General features: G+C 43.4%; 1 protein-coding gene across 1 annotated transcript in view; it reads right to left on the minus strand.

Moving 5' to 3' along the window:
• The window catches only part of LOC144680442 (uncharacterized), an 85,021-nt gene that overhangs the window by 55,048 nt on the left and 9,495 nt on the right, over positions 1-20,478 (minus strand). Inside the window, exons 3-6 of the mRNA XM_078541405.1 lie at positions 17,882-17,948; positions 11,532-11,599; positions 9,813-9,901; positions 651-804 (exon numbers count right to left, since the gene is read on the minus strand). Of these exons, the coding sequence (XP_078397531.1) occupies positions 651-804; positions 9,813-9,901; positions 11,532-11,599; positions 17,882-17,948 (378 nt within the window). The remainder of the gene's footprint in view (positions 1-650; positions 805-9,812; positions 9,902-11,531; positions 11,600-17,881; positions 17,949-20,478) is intronic.

Below are 20,478 nucleotides of genomic sequence, written 5' to 3' on the forward strand. Positions count from 1 at the left end.
TCAATGAAGGAATGGTGATATATGTCCCAGTCAGGATGTTGATTGACAGAATAGGCATCTTGGAGATGTTAGTGTGCCCATGCACCTGCTGTCTTTGTCAGTATAGATAGTGCAGTCTATGGCTTTGCCAGCAAAGGCTTTGCGACTTGCTGCAATGCATTTGTAGTTAACATGCATTGCAACCCTGGTGTGCCAGTGGTGGAGGGAGTGAAAGGTTAATCTGTTGGATAAGATGCCAATCAAGTGTACTACTTGGTCTTGGATGGTGTTGAGCTTGAGTGTTGTTGCAGGTGCACCCATCCAGGAAAAAGAATATTCCATCACGGTCCTGAATTATGGCTTCTAAGTGGCAGAGCGGCTTTGAGGAGACAGGGCATGAGCCACTTGCCACACCACAGAATACCTAGCTTCTGACCTGCATTGGTAACTACAGCATTAATATAGCTGGTCCAGTTAAATTGCCCCAGTTCCTACCAATCACAACAGAGCTAAAAGCAGTTTTGTTTTTGGACTTCAGTCGGGAAACCATACTTTCTCCAGTTTTAATTTGTGTGTCATTTTTCAACTTGACAGTGTACTGTCAGCTAACGAGCATCACACCATCATGAGAGGTAACACACTACATTGCTGATCCAGCTGCCATTGTATACCTGCATGTGCTTTAGGACTTCATCATCTTCTACCCTCCATGCTGAGAAGTGACCAGCAGTCATTCGATGTTGTACGGGGGTCGTCTTTATCATGTACTTACAGCCTGTACTGGGAGTGGGTGCAGACCATAATTTTGGAGAAAGACTCCATTTCCTGTAAAGTAATTCCAGGGACAGAAAATTAATATAATTATCGTGGCATATCACAAGATTTTTGAAACTTGCAAAAGACATCCATTTGCAGAAGTCTGCAAACTGTCTACATTTATAATTAGACAATGATAATTGACAAGAAATGTTACAGTCAACAATTTACTTCAGGCAAAATGAAGTGCAAAGATTTTTGTGGAAAACCCCAATACAAGAATAGATTCAGCATATTAATATACTCAGCACTAAATATTAATAAATGATGTTAAACAGAATTAAAACATTGAGAGTTTCATCAGTAGTCAGTGCAATGTGCATATATGCAACTGAGCAGCTTAACAGATGTGTTAAAGCATAGAGACTGGAAATTAAAACTCAAGCAGGGACCGAGAAGTTGACTGAATGGGCTAGAAATTCATTGGTCTACTTCCACTTCCTGGGGTCTCACTGTGCTGGCCCTTTGCTCCATGGCCCACTACATTAGAATAGTGTGCTCCCAGGAAGTCCTGGAAGACCTTGAATTGGGCACTCTCCTGACTTCAGCCCACTAGTTGAATGACATCATTTGTGACTTGACAACGGTAAATTGTCTCTTGTGCTTCTCGATCTGTCTGCAGCCTTTTATATGGTTAATTGCATCATCTTCCTCCAGCGCCTCTCCACTATCATCCAGCTGGGTGGAACTGTATTTGTTTGGTTCCATCCTTATCTAGTCATAGCCAGAGTAACACTTGCAATGGCTTCTCTTCCAGCTCCTAAACCATTAACTCTGCAAGGTGCACTGCAAGGATTGGTCCTTGGTCCCCTCTTATTTCTCATCTAGTTGCCGCTGCTCTACAACATCCAAAATGCACAGCATTGATTTTCATACATATGCTGATAACATCCAGTCCTACCTCACCACCACTAGTCTTGATGCCTCCATTGTTGCTAAATTGACAGCTTGTCAGACATCCAGATGAGCAGAAATTTCCTCCAATTTGATTTCAGGAAGGCTGAAGGCATGGCCTCTGTTCCTGCACCAAACTTTGTTTCCTAGCTACCAACTCCACCCCTATTCTGGCAACTGAATTCATCCATATGCAATCTCGATGTCATACTTGACTCCAAGATAATCTTCCAACCATATGTTGGTGCCGTCACTATGACCACCTATTTCCATTTCTGTAACATTGCCCCACTTTGCCCTTGTTTTAACTCTGCTCCCTGTGTTGCAACAAAACCCTATCACCTCTGTTCGCTGACCTACATTGGCCCCCAGCCAGGTAAGGTCTCTATTTTAAAATTCTCATCTTTGAGCACCGCGGTCACTTTCACGGCCACTGGCTGTGGATGCCCTCCCTCTCTACATGGCGCCAAATCCTGCAGCAGGTGGCAAATGTGACTAACCAGTTCCCTCGACATGCGCAGTCTTCAGCGACACTGGTGCTCAGTCATCTGCAGAAATGACAAGCACCATCTATAGACCCTGGTCTGTTGCGGCACCCACGAGCAACGGCTCTCTGTGGATCTTCAGCTGCATGTGCAGGAGGCCCTGCCACCCCTTCATCTTGAAGGTGGTGCTCCTCCAGTGAGCCAGGCGCCCCTGTCAAAGTCTTCTTCTTCTCTGCTACCTGTAAGGCATAAGGCATGCCACTAGATCACCAGGATCCTGATGTTCTCCTCCTGCAGGGTCAAAGAGAGAAACGCGTGGGTTAGCATAGGTGTACTGAGGATCTCTATTGGTTAACTGTGAAGACCCCTACACACATGCAGGAGAGTGCTGGCCACCACTTGGATGGCCAGTGCGTAGTGCGCTACGTGGCTACCTGAGACCCCACCCACCTTTCTTTCACTCCGTTTGGCTGATTGGTGGCAGCTTCGGCTACTAGACTGCATGCTGTGCTCTCAGCTGAGGCGCAGGCATTCTCCTAACCCACACTGCAAGACTGTGTGGTTAGATTGACATTGCTGTGAGCACCTCCACCAGTGACTGCGCCATGGCCACCTTTCGCAAGGTGATTGTACAACTTGCCCAGTTGTCCAATTGTCCTGCTGCCCCCTAAAACACACACTAACTTGCAGTCTGCGCCCAAGGGGTGAAAGGTTCCGGAGCATTTGGTGGCACATTTGTGCTTTTGCGTTGATTGAATGGGCTGAAATGCTTCAGAGACCCGACTCCAAGCACATCAATATAGCTGCTGCTGAACGGTCTCAGCTGCAGAAGAATACTCGTTTTTGACAAGATTTTCCAAGTGTTTGGCCACGTCCCTCCTCCTCCACCCACCGCCCCCCTGCCAAACCCACCACGAGCCCCACCCCATCTGCATGTGCTTGTGTACTTACTTCAGTCTTACCCCACCCCCACCCACACTGGAGCCCCTGACCAGGCATCGCACTGAAAGCCAGCTGGAAAAAAGCAATGTGCCTGTGCCCTCCCCATGAATGTGTGGCACCTCTTCCTTGATGTTCTACGGGTGATCCTCGCAAGTGCTGCGCAAGGTTGTGCACACTCACGAGTTCCCTTCGAAGTTTGGCTTGCCAGGTGCACTTGTAAATCATGCCATTCTGAATTCATGCTGGCGTGGGAGGTAAATTTGACGTGGGGGATGATTCTAGCTTGCGTAATGATGAGATGCAAATGCAGTAAAATCATGTTCCTGACGTTGGATGGTGGAAAACATGGCCTGCCATTGACTGGCAGAGCAGACGATCGCAAACCGGTTTCACGATGACGTAAAATTGACTTTTGGCCTTCTTGCCATAATGTCTGCTCACGCCTGCCACCAATGAGAGCAGAAAATTCCTCGGCATTCTGCAGTGAGTAGCCCATCTCCTGACTCCCCAAATCCTGTTCGCCATTTACGAGGCACGAGTCACGATGCAATAGGATATTCTCCACTTGTCTGGTAGAGTGCAGCTCCAACAACACAAGTAGTTCAACACAATCCAAGATAAAGCAGCCTGCTTGATCCACCACCGTAAACATTCATCCCTCCGTCATTGGTGTACAGTGACAGCAGTGTGCACCATCTACAAGGTGCATTGCAGTAACTCACCTAGCCCTCTTTGACAGCACCTTCCAAACCTGCAACCTCTACCAGTTAGAAGAGCAAAGTGATGGGATGGATGGGAAAACCTGAACCTCCAAGTTCCCCTCCAAGTCACATACCATGCTGACTTGGAACTACATCTTCATTCCTTCACTGTCGCTGGGTCAAAATCCTTGAACTCTCTCCCTAACGGCAATGAGGGAGAACCTATACCACATGGACTGCACCACTACAAGGGGGTGGCTAATCTCCACCTTTTCAAGTGCAGTTAGGGTTGGGCATTACCTTGCCAGGGATGCTCACACCTTACAAATGAATGAAAAAAATCTCAGGTTAACGCGACTTTTTGGAACTTTTTCTACTGCAGCATGTTTCAAAGGACTGTTTTCGAAGATACTTTGTTGAGTTCCTGGATTTGCCAGGGAGTGCCCTTTTGGCCAGTCCATTTGAGGAAGGGTGCTACAGTGAAGTAGTTATATAAGTGGTACTGTTGATGCTGATAAACCACTGAAACTCAGCATTCGTAAATGCTGTGCCGTTATCAGAAACGACTACATCTGGTAGTCCGTTAATGGCAAAGCTTTGACGTAGCTTCTCAATTGTAACAGAAGATGTTGGTGACTTCACCCCATATATATCCATCCAATTTAAGCAGGCATCAACAATGAGCAGGAACATTGTTCCCATGAAAGGTCCCACATAGTCAATGTGTAACCGGTCCCATGGTCTTCCTGGCCATTCCCATGGGTGCAATGGAGCTGTTGAAGGCAACTTTTGCAGTTGCTGACATTGCACATAATTCTTCACTAAACTCTACTTCGCCATCCATCCCAGGCCACCATAGGTAGCTGCGTGTTATGGTCTTCATTCGGGATATTCCTGGAAGTCAACTGTGTAGCTCAATTAGCAATGGCTCTCTACCCCTGGAGGTACTATCACTCGTGCTCCCCACAATAAGATACCATCCTGGCTGGTTATTTCATGCCTTCTGTTGAAATATGGCTTCATTTTGTCAGATACAGGCTCTTGTGCCCAACCATGAAGTACTTCTTGTACTTGTGATAGGACTGGGTACCTAATTGGTCAATCTCTGATCTGCCAAGCGCATACTGGTGATGAATCAAAGAAATGTAACAAGACAATAAGTTCTTGTGGAAATGGGACTTCCACATCCTTTTCGTATAAAGGAAAAAGAGTAAGTGCATTGGCATTTTCAATTTGACTTCCAGGCCTATGAATGAAAGAATACTCGTATGCTGCAAGGATTAAAGCCCATCATTGTTTTATTGCCGAGGCTATGGGTGGTATGGCCCTATCTTCGCTGAACAATCCTAGCAATGGCTTGTGGTCTGAAACGATAGGAAAATGGTGGCCATGTACATACTGGTGAAATGTCTTAACACCAAAGATTATTGACAGGCCTTCTTTTCCTATCTGCGAGTAAACTTTTGCTGCTTTGGTAAGCATTCTTGATACGCAACCAATCGACCATTCCTGCCATCGTCCATTCATTGGGAGAGCACTGCTCCCACTCCGCAGGGGGATGCGTCACAAGTCAACACTGATTCTTAATTCTTTCCTCTGGTCATACTGTGCTAATAGGTTGGATGAGTGCAATAATTGTTTGAACTCCTTGAAAGCTTCATTCTGTGGCGCCTAAGACCATCATTGGTTCTTTTTGAGTGGATTATGTAGGGGTGCTAGTTCTGTTGATCAATTTGGTAAGAACCGTCCATAATAGTTGATCATTCCTAGGAATGTTTTGAGCTGTGAGGTGTTCTTTGGCACAAGTGCCTCTCTTATGGCTCTCAGTTTCAACTCAACCAGGTGGAGGCTCTGTGAATCTACCCGGTGATCCAAATAGATTACCTCCCTTGATTGGAATCTGCACTTTTCTTTTTACAAATGCACTCCAGCTTGCAAGAAATGTTTTAAGACTTCTTCTAAGTTTGCCATGTGCTCTTTTTCAGTGAACTCTGTCACAAAATCATCATCTAAATAGACTACAACCTGGGGCAGTCCCTGCAGTAAACTTTCCATTGTTCACTGGAAGATGGGGCAAGCTGAGAGGATGCCGAAAGGCAATCGAGTGCACTGGTGCAACCCTTTGTGGGTATTAATTGAGACAAATTCCCGGGAGGCATTATCTAACTAATTGTTAATAAGCATGACTCATATCAAGCTTCGTGTAGGTGGTTCCACCTGCCAGCTCGGCATACAGGTGTTTGAATTTTGGTCTGGGGTAACTGTCTAGTTTAGCTACTCCATAAACCATCAATTTGTAGTGTCCACGAACATGGACGCTCTGGTCGGGTTTAAGGACGGGGACTATGGGCACTGCCCATTTTGAGAACTGCACAGGTTGTATTACACCCAGTTTTTCTAGCCTGTCCAATTCGGTGTCGAACTTTTCTCTCAATGCATAAGGTACTGGTCTGGCCTTTATGAATTGGGGAGTTGTCTCTGGATCCACATGAACTTTTACCTGCAGTCACTGGATTTTCCCAAGTTCGTACCTGAAGACTGTGGCGTACTTTTGTAGTGGCTCTGGTAACTCACTTGCTCTCAATTGGAAAATTTTCAGCCCATCCCAACTTAATCTCTTTTAGCAAGTTTTGCCCTAGGAGCCCTGGCTCCGCACCTGCTACTACCAAAAACGTGTCGATTGGCTCCCGTAATTAACAATTACACTACTTATGCCTTTGACTTGGATGTTTTCACCCGTGTATGTTTTTACTGGGGCAGTTATTTCTTCCAAATTTAAATTGATTACTCAGAAATTACTCAGTATGTTCCCCAATTACTGTAGTAGAAGCTCCCGTGTCCACTTCCATTCGAACAGGTCTGCCATTCACTTTCACTGTGAAATAGATTGGTTCTGTTCTTCCAACCTTCAAGTTGTACAATGAATAAATATCTGAATTTGTTGCTTCAGGCTCTTCTCCACTGTAGATCTCTTTTTTTTCTTATGTTTAAAAGTCTGCTTTACTCTTTCTTTACACTGTCTCATTTTGTAACCGTTTACGTGACAGTAAAACATTATTTTTTTTACATACCAATTGTTAAAGGATTGTTTGTTTCCACCTCTATTGATATTACTCCTTTTTTTTGCTGCAAAGTTGATTTTCTCATTTTTTTTGCTAGCGGAGGCTGTTTCCTGCCTCTCAGTAGAGGGTTGCATTTTCATGCCCTTTTTGGCTGGGGTTTCCCCGCCCAATGTGGAGGATGGCGCCATTTTGTCTGCCCTGTATGGCTTTCGAATCTCTAACTGCACTTTCCACTGTCAGTGCAATCTCTAACGCCTTCTTAAAATCCAAACTTGTTTCGGATAATAATCCCTTCTGAATTTTGTCCTCATTCACACCGCACACAAAACGATCTCTAAGCATATGGTTTAAGGATGTACCAAACTCACAATGCTCCGTTAATTGCTTCAAGCTTTCCACATAAGCTTGCAACTGTCTCCCCTGGGGCTCTAATTCCAGAATTAACCTTGAACCTTTGCATGGTTACTGAGGACTTTGGTTGATAATGGCCCTTCACCAGGTCCACTAATTCATCAAAATTTCTCGAGTCTGGGGCACTGGGCGCCGTCAAACTTCAAACCAAGCAATAAATTTTATTCCCACATGTGCTTAAGAGAATCGCCTGCCTCTTCTCTTCCCCTGTACTTTCATTTGCTTGGAAGAAGAATGAGATATGCTCAATGTAGTTCGTCCGTTGCTGGGTTGAAAATATCAATTCTTCTGAATTGCGGCATGCTGTGAGGGGGTTACTTTGATGATTTGAATGGAACTTCTATCTACAATATCTGTGCGAGGTACAGTGCTGATTTTGCTTCTCTTGCTTGCTTCTGCTTAACTTGTTTAATCCTCGTCACCAGTTGTTGGATCCTAGTCAACAGTTTGTTGGATCCTGTTCGCATGCCTATTGTAAGGGGTGGCCGATTTGGTACTAATGATAGAGTTGAGCAGCAGACTCTTCATATGTAGAAACTCGGTGTTTATTTACAAAGTACTCAGCAGCAACTAAACATGTGCTAACACTTCAAACTCTATCTCTACACTACTGCTGCTACTAACTACTGACTACAGACTACTGACTACAGAGGTCGCCCACGCTACTCTGCTATTGAATACCCAGATCCTGTAATCTTCTATTATAACGTTCTCCTTAAAGGTATACTACACATCAGATTACCACAACCACGCCCACCAGTGAATGGCAAACAAACCATGCTTTACCTCTGGCCTGGTTCCTGCTCACTCGTGCAGATGACTCACCATGTGCTAATCGAATGACAGAGCATCCTCATTCATGCTTCACTGCTACTCTTTCCTCCTTCTGGGGCTGCTGTGGTTGGGCAGGCAGCAGCTATTGGCTGTCTGAAAACAGGAACTCAAAAGCGGTGAGGGAAGTGGGGCAGGATGGGAAGCAGGAGGCCCATGGTAACGCCGCCTGCAACTTGCTTATGATGCCAGATAACAGGATGAGGGTGTTCTGGGATTTGAGAAGGGGTACAAGGCACGATTATCTTCAATGTTCTTAGCTGTGCTAGATGCCATGGTCCTCATCGCAGCTGTGCCCTAATGGGGACGGCCGTTTCCTCTGTAGGGTTCAAGGGATGCAGGTGCCCTGGTTCTGCTCCCTTCTATTGTGTGCTGTAAGAGAGAGGGAAGAATTTTGAGTGGTTGTGCAGCACTGTGTTTGTGCTTGCTACAGCTGAGTAGCTGGAGGTATGTGGAGTCAGCCAGATGTGGGTTTGAGTTTGGCAGCATTGGTAGGCATATGAGGGTGAAGTGGCGTATCTGGATTTGAGGTGTGAGTCCTGAGTGCCATGGTGTGCTGCTGGGTGAGTGATGGGGATGTGTATAATGGGCAGCGTGAGCGGTTGGTGTTATGATCGGTAGGAGATGTCATACGAAGATGCATTCACAGACTACCCGTGTGAGGTCATTAGACTTCTTGTGGCACTGCTGCCAGGTCCTCAGGCCTAGATCCTGGGAATTGACTTCCCTGTCTACCTGCTGCCAGTCCCTTCTAAGGCTGGTCCTTGAGGGCCTCTTGACCCCTACCACTGGACCGTGGCATCACTCCTTGTCCACCTGAAGGTATTAATGCTTCCAATACTACAATCATCACTCTGGAACCCTCCTTCTGCCCTGGTGTTCACTTTAACGTAATTTCCATTGTAGCAACATTTTTACACAGCTTTCCTTTAAAGCTTCAGCTTGCCTTTAAGAGGAGAGGCTGGCCGTTTGATGTGATTGGCAAGCAAATCTCTTAGTTATCACAGCACTCGCCTCTTGCGCTGCTCACTGCACCAGGGGCCCCCTGCTGTGGCAAAGGCCACTGGCACCTTGGAGGACAGAGAAAATGTGCTGCCACATGGGCCAAAGTCCTGATTATGCAGGTAATAACAGTACATGAAAACGGAATTGTCCCCACATCCATCTGCATGGGCATGGGAAAGTTGCAACTTTTGACCCCGCACGAGTGAAACCCAATTTTTAAGCCAATAACGCCATAATAAATTCACACCTGGGGGAAATAAGTAATTTTAAGAAGATAAACTGTATCTCATAGCATGCACTTTAAAGGATTATATAACTGGAGTCACTATATGAGTGGAGTTTAATTTGTGTCATTACATTGGACTACCTAATATCCTGAACAATAGCACACTTTATACAAATTAGTTTTGAACATAGATGAATTCTGGAAAATTTGATGGGAATGAACAGAAACAAACAGACCACTGGAAGGCAATTCATCACATTCTGATGAAATGACTAGATTTCCATAAATATAAAAGTAAAACAATGATGTAATTCGATAATTAAGATAAATACTTACAATAAGCTAGTGATGCAAATGGGTGCAACTCTTGTTGGCAAATGAACATGAATTATATTAACTTTACCTTTCAGCAGCTATCAAGATGTAAACATTGCTCAAAAGGAGAATTGAATGGCAATACCTTTTCGACAGGCTTTCATTGGCGGGTGCATTAGCCAAACACTTGCTCTGTCCCTGGTTAGTTGGAAAACGAGCGATAGGTGTGAGATCCTTGAATGAGACAAATGGAATGAATTTGATATTCTCCTCACTGCTGTGGATTTGCAACAAATTCTTGCACTGTTATATCAGAATTTCCGAATGTATTTGGGAGGAATACTCTTACACTCCACTGCATGAAAACTCAGGCCATTGCCTCCCCAGCACCAAATAAATCTGAAGGAGAATTTTTCTATTGGTGAGGGATGGAACAGACATATTATCACTGACCCAGGTTTGCATCCTGTTTCCGCATGAAACACTTAACTGCCCAGTACAACAAAGTTAAAGTAATGATGGTCCGCCCACTTAACTAGGAATTTTAACACTCAGCCTCAGAACAACACCCCAGGTTGTCAGCATTTCTACATCAAATCATATATCCCTGTGGTTTTTCAGATGGAGAGCCCGATGATCTGGGTTCTAACTCACCAGGAATCATGTTGAGACTGCTCAAATTAATTTCAGGTAGGAGGCAACATAAGAACCTTCTGACCCCATTAGTCTAAGCTGGTTTAAAGCACAAAATTCAGAGGTAAAGTGATAATGGAGGCAATTTTCATGCTGAGTGTACATTGGGTGGGCTGTGGGCAGGTCCATCTTCTCCACCCAATCAATTTTTGTGATTGGGCTCCATTTATTTACATTGAATAGGTGAGCTGCCAGCACGAATCACAGTGTTTATCAGCAGCTCAATGATTGGGAGGGTGGGAAATCTGAATGGGGCAGCTGATCATAAATCAGCCTAGTGCAGCACTTCAAAGGGGACAGGTGGAAGTGCAGGGAAGTGAAATGAAGCAGCAGTTTACAGCAGCTGGAAAATGTTTCCAATACTGTCAACAGCAAGGAGGTGACATTACTGGAAACTGTTAAGATTCAAACCATGTAAATGACCACAGTAAAAATAAACAGCAGACTGACTTCCAGCTTTCCCTAATTGAAGCTGGGGTTCATTCTTTTGACTTGTAGCATCCAGAGTTTGTGGGTGGGTTGAGGAACTGGTGGTAGTGATGCAGACAATGATGAAAATGGCACTGAGGTCCTGACCCAATTTGCCTATATAAACAAGACCATTCCTGGCAGCAGCTCTGGCTGCCTAAATTGAGGTCCTGTGAAAATTGGAATGGAATAAACTCCAGCAGCAAGTTGGCAGCTCAGTTTGTGATTTTACCACCCAGTTTCCACCAAATCCAGGGAAGTAGAGAGATAAAAATTAGTCCCAATATTGTTTTCACAACTCCTGCCACCCAAGTCCTGAAAATTTCTTTGTGGTATGGGAAGAGAAAGTGCAAGTGTTTGACAGTCCTGCCATTATTCCCACATTTCAAAGCCCATGTACGAGAACCTGAACCTAATCCTAATCCTAACACTGGCTGGATATACAGAACGCACTCTATTTAATTTTCTCAAGTTTCAGAATTTTGTCCCAGTAAAATTAAATGTACTCATCCCTGAAAGGATCTCCTCTGTGAAAAAGTCTGTACACAAACACAAACTAAGTTCATTGTGGTTAAATAACTGGACCAACTAACAGGGGACTAATTGTTGATCAATAACATCACCAACTAAGCAACATTATTTTTAGGACAGTAGTTAACAACAGTAAAGATATATCTATCTACATTAGTAATAGGCTGCTTACAGTTTGAGGAATCTGAGAAACAGGCTGTTGCATTTCATTCGCACTTTGGCTGGTACTTTGGATTGGATCTGTTATGGAAAATTCAGAGAAATATAATAAGATAACATTGTTTACACTTTATATTCAGCAACTTAATTATTAGTTTTACTTGCAATTATTTTATATAGAAAGTCAATTGAGAGTATGGTGGCACAGTGATTATCTCACTGGATTAGTAATCCAAAGGTTTGGACTAATGATCTGGAGTGCACAAGTTTAAATGCAACTATGACAGCTAGGAATTTAAGATTAGTTAATTAAATACACCTGGAATAAAAAGCTAGTAACTGTAATGGTGATCATGAAACAACCAGAATGGAGCAAAAGCCATTCTAGTTCCCTAATGTCCTTTAGGAAAGAAATTCTGTTGACCTTGCTTGACATGTAAGTAACTCCAGATCCACAGCAATATAGTTGACTCTTAACTGCCTTTGTTTTTATCAAACTGCTGCAGAAGCATTGAATAAGACAAATACTGAACAAACCACCTAACATCAACCTAGGCACCAGACTTGACAAAGACACACCCAGTCTAGTCAACTCTGCAAAGTCCTCCTCATTAACAAATTGAGGGAACTGTTCCATAGACTAACCAAGCAATGGCATAACATAATCATACTCCCAGATTCCACCAACACGTCCCTGGCTATGTCCTGTTCTACCAGCAGAAAAGGCTCACCAGAGGCTGCAGCATAGTTGTACATAGTTGGAAGGGCATGTTCCTGGGAGTCCTCAATAATGAGTCTGGTCTCCATGAAGTCTCATGGTATCAGATCAAACATGGGCAAGGAAACATCCTGCTCTCCCTCAATTGATGAATCAATATTCCTCCATGTTGAACACCACTTGGAAGAAGCACTGAGGATAGCAAGGACACAGGCTTTACCCTGGGTAGGGGAGATTAAAGTCCATCACCAATAGTAGCTTGGTGGCACCACCAAACTGCAGATATTTCTTCATTGTTAGGTTACAATTCTAGAACTCCTAGCGAACAGCACGGTGTGGAGTATCCACATCACATGAATTGGCAGCTCACCACCACTTTCTCAAGGACATTTAGGGATGGACAGTAAATGCTAGCCTTGCCAGTGACACAAACATCCCATGAATGTATAAATCCACAAACATATGCTACCTTTTATATGAGCATAACACAACTCGGAATTCTGCTGTAGCTGTATAACTGCAGAGAGCTTGCAAAGTTTACTATGCAGCCATGAGAAACTTTATATTGTGGCCAGAGTCCATGATTCCATTCAACATATAATATTATGTGATTAAATATTTAAAATCAGTCATACTTAATAATGGTCACAACAGAGTAAAATCACCAAGAACTGTGGAGTGATTGCAGTGAAATGAGAAAGGAGAAGCTTAACCATGGTGGATTGTATTCCTTAGGTGGCGTTCAGGTTGGGTGCAGTACATTATACTGGACAAAGTGCACATGGCATGTGGTGGAAACATGCTTTATGACCAAATAAGCTTTTCTTATACCACAACACCTTTTGTTATTGAATAGCAATTACATATTAAAGGATAAGGTACATCACATTGAAAGGAACTAGTGCCCTCAAAAAGCTGGATTCAGACAGCATAAAAAGCAAGTCTACAGTGCTGCTTTTGTCTGCACTGGAGTGATGCTTTGGGATGCATTTGAATGCTTCAGCTGGACTTTGATGAATGAGGGAGTTTTAAGGGTTAATTTCTATCTATAGTCTAGTCTTTCTTTAATTAAGCAATTAACTAAAAGTTGCTGTTTGTTTCAGAGAAAGTGAATTTTAGTCCAGCTTTAAAACAGCGCACATTCAGGCTCCGCTTGCATCTAGTGCGATGCGCTTCCTGTGCAGGTGGGAGGGGGCGGGGATTCCCCAAATGCGAGAGTGTGCTCTTTCGTGCATGCGCACGAGAGAGTGCACATCTCCCTGAGGCTAAGTGCTTCCTCAGGGAGATCGCTGACAGCTGTATAAAAACTTTAAAAATAGAAAAATAATAAAATCCTTAACATGTCCCCCTCATGTGACAATATCACACGAGATGGGACGTGTTAATAAATTTCACTGAAACTTTTGTAAACCTTTTAAAACCCTACATGAAACCTCAACCCGCCAGTGGATGAGGTTTCATGTTTTTTCAGAAGCCCACCGGGTCTCCTGGCCTGCCCGCCAACCTTAAGGTTGGACGGGCAGGGCCTTTAATTGTTTTAATTATCCAGTCAATGGCCTCAGTTGGCCATTGACAGGTCGGCAGGCGGACGGCTGATTTTGCTGCGCCCCCGCCTTCCTGAAAATTTAAATGGGCCGGGATGACTTTGGGGGTTCCTCCCGACGTCATCCCACGTCAGAGTCCATTCCATTCAACATATAATATTATGTGATTAAATATTTAAAATCAGTCATACTTAATATTGGCCACAACAGAGTAAAATCACCAAGAACTGTGGAGTGATTGCAGTGACATGAGAAAGGAGAAGCTTAACCATGGTGGATTGTATTCCTTAGGTGGCGTTCAGGTTGGGTGCAGTACATTATACTGGACAAAGTGCACATGGCATGTGGTGGAAACATGCTTTATGACCAAATAAGCTTTTCTTATACCACAACACCTTTTGTTATTGAATAGCAATTACATACTAAAGGATAAGGTACATCACATTGAAAGGAACTAGTGCCCTCAAAAAGCTGGATTCAAACAGCATAAAAAGCAAGTCTACAGTGCTGCTTTTGTCTGCACTGGAGTGCTGCTTTGGGCTGCATTTGAATGCTTCAGCTGGACTTTGATGAATGAGGGAGTTTTAAGGGTTTACTTAATTTAAGAGTTAATTTCTATCTAGAGTCTAATCTTTCTTTAATTAAGCAATTAACTAAAAGTTGCTGTTTGGTTCAGAGAAGGTGAATTTTAGTCCAGCTTTAAAACAGCGCACATTCAGGCTCCGCTTGCATCTAGTGCGATGCGCATCCTGTGCAGGCGGGTGGGGGGGTGGGGGCGGGATTCCCGAAATGTGAGAGTGAGCTCTTTCGTGCACGGTAGAGCGCACATCTCCCTGAGGCTAAGTGCTGCCTCAGGGAGATCGCTGACAGCTGTATTAAAACTTTAAAAATAGAAAAATAATAAAATCCTTACCATGTCCCTCTCCTGTGACAATGTCACACGGGATGGGACATGTTAATACATTTCACTGAAACTTTAGTAAACTTTTTTAAACCCTACATGAAACCTCATGCCGCCAGTGGATGAGGTTTCATGCTTTTTCAGAAGCCCACCGGGGCTCCTGACCTGCCCGCCAACCATGCAGCTTCCATCTTCTAAGTTTGAGCCCGCACTCAAGTCCAGGGGTTGTGGAAACTTCAGCCATATTACTGAAGTTTAATTTATCTATGTCCATGAGTACATCTGCATGGGCTTCTCTCCTCTAGAGAAAACAATCTCAGACCCTACAACTATTTCTCAAAGCTCACATGCCTTAAGTTAGGCATTAGTTTTTGATTACTCTTTTCTTTGCTGCCTCCAAAGTCTGGTACAATGTGATCCAATGGCCAAAATTGTACACAGCACTCCAGGTACGACTATACTAAATGCATGTATGCCAGATTATTACCTCCTGGGATTTGTGTTTTACTCCTAACTATATATTCCAGGATCCAGTTAGCTCTCCTTATCGCTGCTACACACTGTCTTGCTGATTTCAGTCAACTATCCATCAATACACCCAAATTCCTCCCTCTCCTGTAGCCTAGGGCTATTTTGTTTATATTTCCACCATTTATTTCCCTTCACTAGTTTCAGAACTTTGTAGTTATTAACAGCGAATGCCATTTGGCATTCTTCAGTCCAGATTTCCAAACTCGTGTATTTGGTTTGTCTCTTCGCCTCTTTGATTTGAATCCCCTTTTAAACCTGGCACCACCTGCAAGCTGAGATAGCAGTATTTCCCCTCCTAGCTCAAAATTTTCTACAAACATTGTAAACAGTATAAGCCCCAGTAATGAGCCACTTTTGGCACATCACCATTGATCCCTTGCCCTGCTGATGCTATTCTACTGGTTTAAGCAACTTTCAAATTCACCTCAAAAGCTTCCTTATGTTTGCTGTGACTTGCTACCTTGAGGACTAATAGCTTCAGTGAGGTGGTAGCAAGAGTCTTGCTGGTTGATTTCAAAAATATATCTTATGTACATACAATACACATATATATTACATATGTTTAAAATTTATAAGACTGTTAAATTAGCAATATTAAATTAAAAAGGTACGTCCATTAACTTAATCGTTGTGACAATCTATTTGTAATTATAGAACAGAAAATTCTTTGTAACAGTGATTACCTTTTGACTGGACCCTTTTATAGCTTTGTGTTAATACTCCATATTTCAGTACATCACATATCCTACACTTCACCAATGAAGCTTGATTTGAAAATGAACACTTATTACAAATCCACATCTCTGGTGAAATTGGAGGGCTTTCTTCATCACAGTTATTGAGTTCTTTGGGCAAACAAGTCCCAGACGCGTTGAGCAACTTTTTGTCTAATTGAGCATAAAACAAAGTCTTTGGGTTTGTTTTTGAGTTAGACCTCATCCAGGTTGCAAAGTGCTTCGATTTATCCTTGGTCGCGATTGCTCTGAATGGTGAGATGGTATATGTGTTCTCTTGGTTTACACAGTTGTTGCTGGAATTCTGGAAATGTTGTGGTGACTTTGGTGCTAAAAAAAGAATGAAGGGATTGACAACATCCTCTGTGCAAAGCTAGCAGAAGTTCTTACTCACAGGTCTTAATAGGTTTTAGCATGGTCACTAATAGATACCTTCCCCACCACCTGCCCCGCCCCCATCCCAACCAAAGTCAGTGAAACCAATAGGTTATAGGTCTAACAAATCAGAACATCGTTGGCAGAAGACCACAGCCTTAGAGATGGTTTCTGGCAAACACAAAAATCAGGGCATGAAAGATCAGTAAATGGAACTGGGTGGCTTGGTCAGTGACAGGAGAGGCGGAGGTGGGGTGGCCACAGAGGCCAGGATCAGCTGGGAGGGTGAGTGGGGGACGAGGTGGGAAGGAGGCAGAAGAGGGTCTGTCATTGCCGGCAGGGAGAGAGTCGCTGTCATCAGTAACGGGGTTGCTAAATGTTTTCTTGAGGAACTAATGGTGGAACTCCTGCATCTCTTATCCCACAAGGTGTGTTGGAAATCACTTAGTGAAGGGAACCATAACTTCCACCTCCTTTTCAATGCTAAGTTTCCTGACCCCTAGGAAACACATGGAGTGAATTTTAAATCAGGCTCCCAATTGCACTGGGTGAGTCCGATTCTATTATGTTAATTGAATGTCCTGCCTCATCAAGGTGGACAATAGGACACCTTGATATCTGCTGCCGGAAAAAAGCTGTTGGCTGTATAGATTTTATGAGACCATTCTTTTTACTCTTATATTATTCCAGAGGAGCTTATTAATCTATTGATATCACAAAGTATTTGTGTGTTTGTGAAATCCAGTACTTTCTTTTTTGTAAATACTTTCAAACCTGAATGTGCAGCTTTTTGGAGATTCTTTGATCCTCCCCACCTTCTCAACATTGCAAAACTGATTAATATAAGATTCAATCAGACCAAAGGCTCAAGAAATGAAACAAAAAAAAATCAAGCAATATTATATTTACCATAATGAAGTGCAAAATATTAACAACTACGAGTGGTTAGAAAATGCCCTCAGCCGAGCAATTCAGGCTTGAAATTATTTACAAAAGAGAAAGCACTAGATTTCACAAACACACAAATACTTTGTGGTATCAATAGATTAATAAACTCCTCTGGAATGATATAAAAATAAAAAGAATGGCCTTATAAAACCTATGCAGCCCATCTACCTTGACTCATACAGTGGATTTAGACAGAGCATTTTTTTTAGTCTCCTGCCTCTATCACAATTAACTCTTAACAAGGTTGCTATAAAACTTTAAAATATAAATATTATAAAATATATATAAAATACCTTGTAAAAGACATCAGTGGAGTTGCAGACCGATTAACAAATCGACGATTCCAGTGTGACAGATCCCACTGGCTAACCTATGCTTCACTTTAAGACACTTTACTTTAAGATACTTTACAAATAGGTTACTTTGTAATAAACCTACAGTGATACAGTTAGAATGCATTAAAGACATCAACTCAAAATGATTCATGTGTAGTCCAGGAAGGAATATACAAATGAAATTCCAGACTGCTATGCCCTTATCTGCATTAAGCTTGAGGAATACGTAGCTTATAAACACTCTCGACTTTTCACAAAGTTATTTAATAAACTTTACCTTCTTGATGAGATGTTGGAGTAACTGCTGTATCCTCAGATTGTTCATCACCATCACTGGTGTCTTTCTATTAACGAAGGAGAAACAGTATGAAATGAAAAGCCTTCTGTCAGATTCAGGCTACTTCTGTTGTCATGATCCACCTTCAGCACATCATTGTGAAAGCTCCCAGTTATGCTCTTCACATCTGACCATTATTTTGTGACATCAAACATTTAATCCAATACCAACAGGATTCCTGCTCACTTCGCCAAGTCCATCTCTCGACTAGGATCTCATTTTATCATCAAGATGTGAATGCCTAACTTAAATAAATTTAAGTGAAAGTGGCTATTTCTTAAACAGATGACAGCAAAATTGTTGATAAAGCAAAGACAAGATTATTTCAAAACCTTTTTAAATTAATTTTAAAGTGCTACTTTGCTCCTTTTTAAAAATGGGTTTATTCTCCACTTATTCAATAATCTTCAGTCAAAAGTGCCAAGTGGATGATCCATCTCAGCGCCCTCCTGAGGTCCCACGCAGCACAGATGCTAGTCTTCAGAAAAATTCGATTCACTCCACGTGACTTCAAGAAGCAGCTGAAATCACTGGATAGGACAAAGTATTTGGCCCTAATAACATTCCAGCGATAGTGCTGAAGACTTGTGCCCCAGGAGAAACTGCATCCCTAGCCAAGCTATTCCAGTACAGCTACAACACTGGCATCTACCTGACAATGCCCAGGTATCCAACCCGGCCAATTACCATCCCCTCAGTCTACTCGTGGTCATCAGTATTGTGATGGAAGGTGTCATGGACAGTGCTATCAAGTTGCACTTACTCAGCAATAACCTGCATACTGATGCTCAGTTTGGATTTCGTCAGGGCCACGCAGCTCCTGACCTCATTACAGCCTTGGTCTTAACATGGACAAAAGAGCTGAACTCCTGAGGTGAGGTGAGAGTGACTGCCCTTGACATCAAAGCAGCATTTGTCTGAGTGTGGCATCAAGGAGCCCTAACAAAACTGGAGTCAATGGGAATCAAGGGGACCAATCTCTGCTGGTTTGAGTCATACCTAGTAGAAAGCAAGATGGTTGTGGTTGTTGGAGGCCATTCCTCTCACTTCTAGGACATTGCAGCAGGAGTTCCTCAGGATAGTGTCCTAGGCCCAACTATCTTCAAATGCTTCATCAATGACCTTCCTCCATCATAAGGCAACACTTGGGGATGTTTGTTGATGATTGCACAATGCTCAGTACCATTGGCAGCTCCTCAGATACGGATCATAGTCTGGTGTCCATATGCAGGAGGACCTGAACAATATCCAGGCTTGGGCTGACAAGTAGCAAGTAACATTCATGCTAAACAAGTGCCAAGCAATGACCATCTCCAAGAAGAGAGAGAATCTAACCATCTCTCCTCGACATTCAATGTCATTACTGGGAAAAATTTTTCCCCTGTTTGTGGGGAGGTGCGTGAGTGGGTGTGCTGCCGATCAGCGCCCCCAATTGGGTGCGCTGCCATTTTATGTGGGTGGTCCAATTAAGGCAAAACAGCGCACAGGTCTCCCTGAGGCTAAGTGCTGCTCGGGGTGATCGACTCTGAATTAAAACTTGTAATACAAATGATGGAAAAATCTCCTGACATGGACATGTCCCAACTCATGTGACTGTGTAATATGAGTTGGGACATGCCCATAACTTTTATTGAAACCTTTATTAAAAATGTAAATACCCTCATGAATCCTCTCCCATGGATGAGGTTTCATGCTTTTCCCGAAGCCCGACCGGGCTCCTGGCCTGCCTGCCAACCTTATGGTTGGATGGGCAGGTCCAATAATGATTTTAATTAGTTTCTCAATGGCCTCAAATAGGCCTTTGGCAGGTCAACGGGTGCACAGCTGACTCGGCTGCGCCCCCACCGACCTGAAAACGGAAATGACGCGGGGTGACGTCCGGAGTTCCACCCGACGTCATCCCGCGTGATTTTACACTTCAGCGAGTGGGTCCCGCCCCCGCTCGTGGACCAGATGATCCTATCCACCATTGCTGAATGCCCGACTCTGAACATCCTGGGGGTTACCATTGACCAGAAACTGAACTGGACCAGCCGTATAAACACCATGGCTACAAGAGCAGGTCAGAGATGGGGAATTCTGAATAACTCACCTCCTGACTCACCAGAGTCTGCCCACCATTTACAAGGCATAAATCAGGCATGTGATGGAATAGCCTCAGCTTGCCTGGATGAGTGCAGCTTCAACAACTCCCAAGAAGCTCAACACCATCTAGAACAAAGCAGTCCACTTGGTCGGCACTTCATCCACCAACTTCAACATTCACTCCCTCCCACCCAACACACAGTGGCAGCAGTGTGTACCGTATATAAGATGCACTGCAGCAACCCATCAATGCTCCTTCGACAATGCCTTCAAGGGCAATTAGGGTTGGGCAACAATGCTGGCCCTGCCAGCAACACCAATATCCCATGAAGAAATAAAAAAAATGTTTATTTCCTACCTTTTAAAAATATTAATTGTACTTGATTGTTTTCATCACATTTAAAGATTAGCAGATTTGCATTTAACCATTTTTAGAATAAACCTTCAGTTAG

The sequence above is a fragment of the Cetorhinus maximus genome, chromosome 5 (assembly GCF_964194155.1).
Source record: "Cetorhinus maximus chromosome 5, sCetMax3.hap1.1, whole genome shotgun sequence".
NCBI classification, from domain to species: domain Eukaryota; kingdom Metazoa; phylum Chordata; class Chondrichthyes; order Lamniformes; family Cetorhinidae; genus Cetorhinus; species Cetorhinus maximus.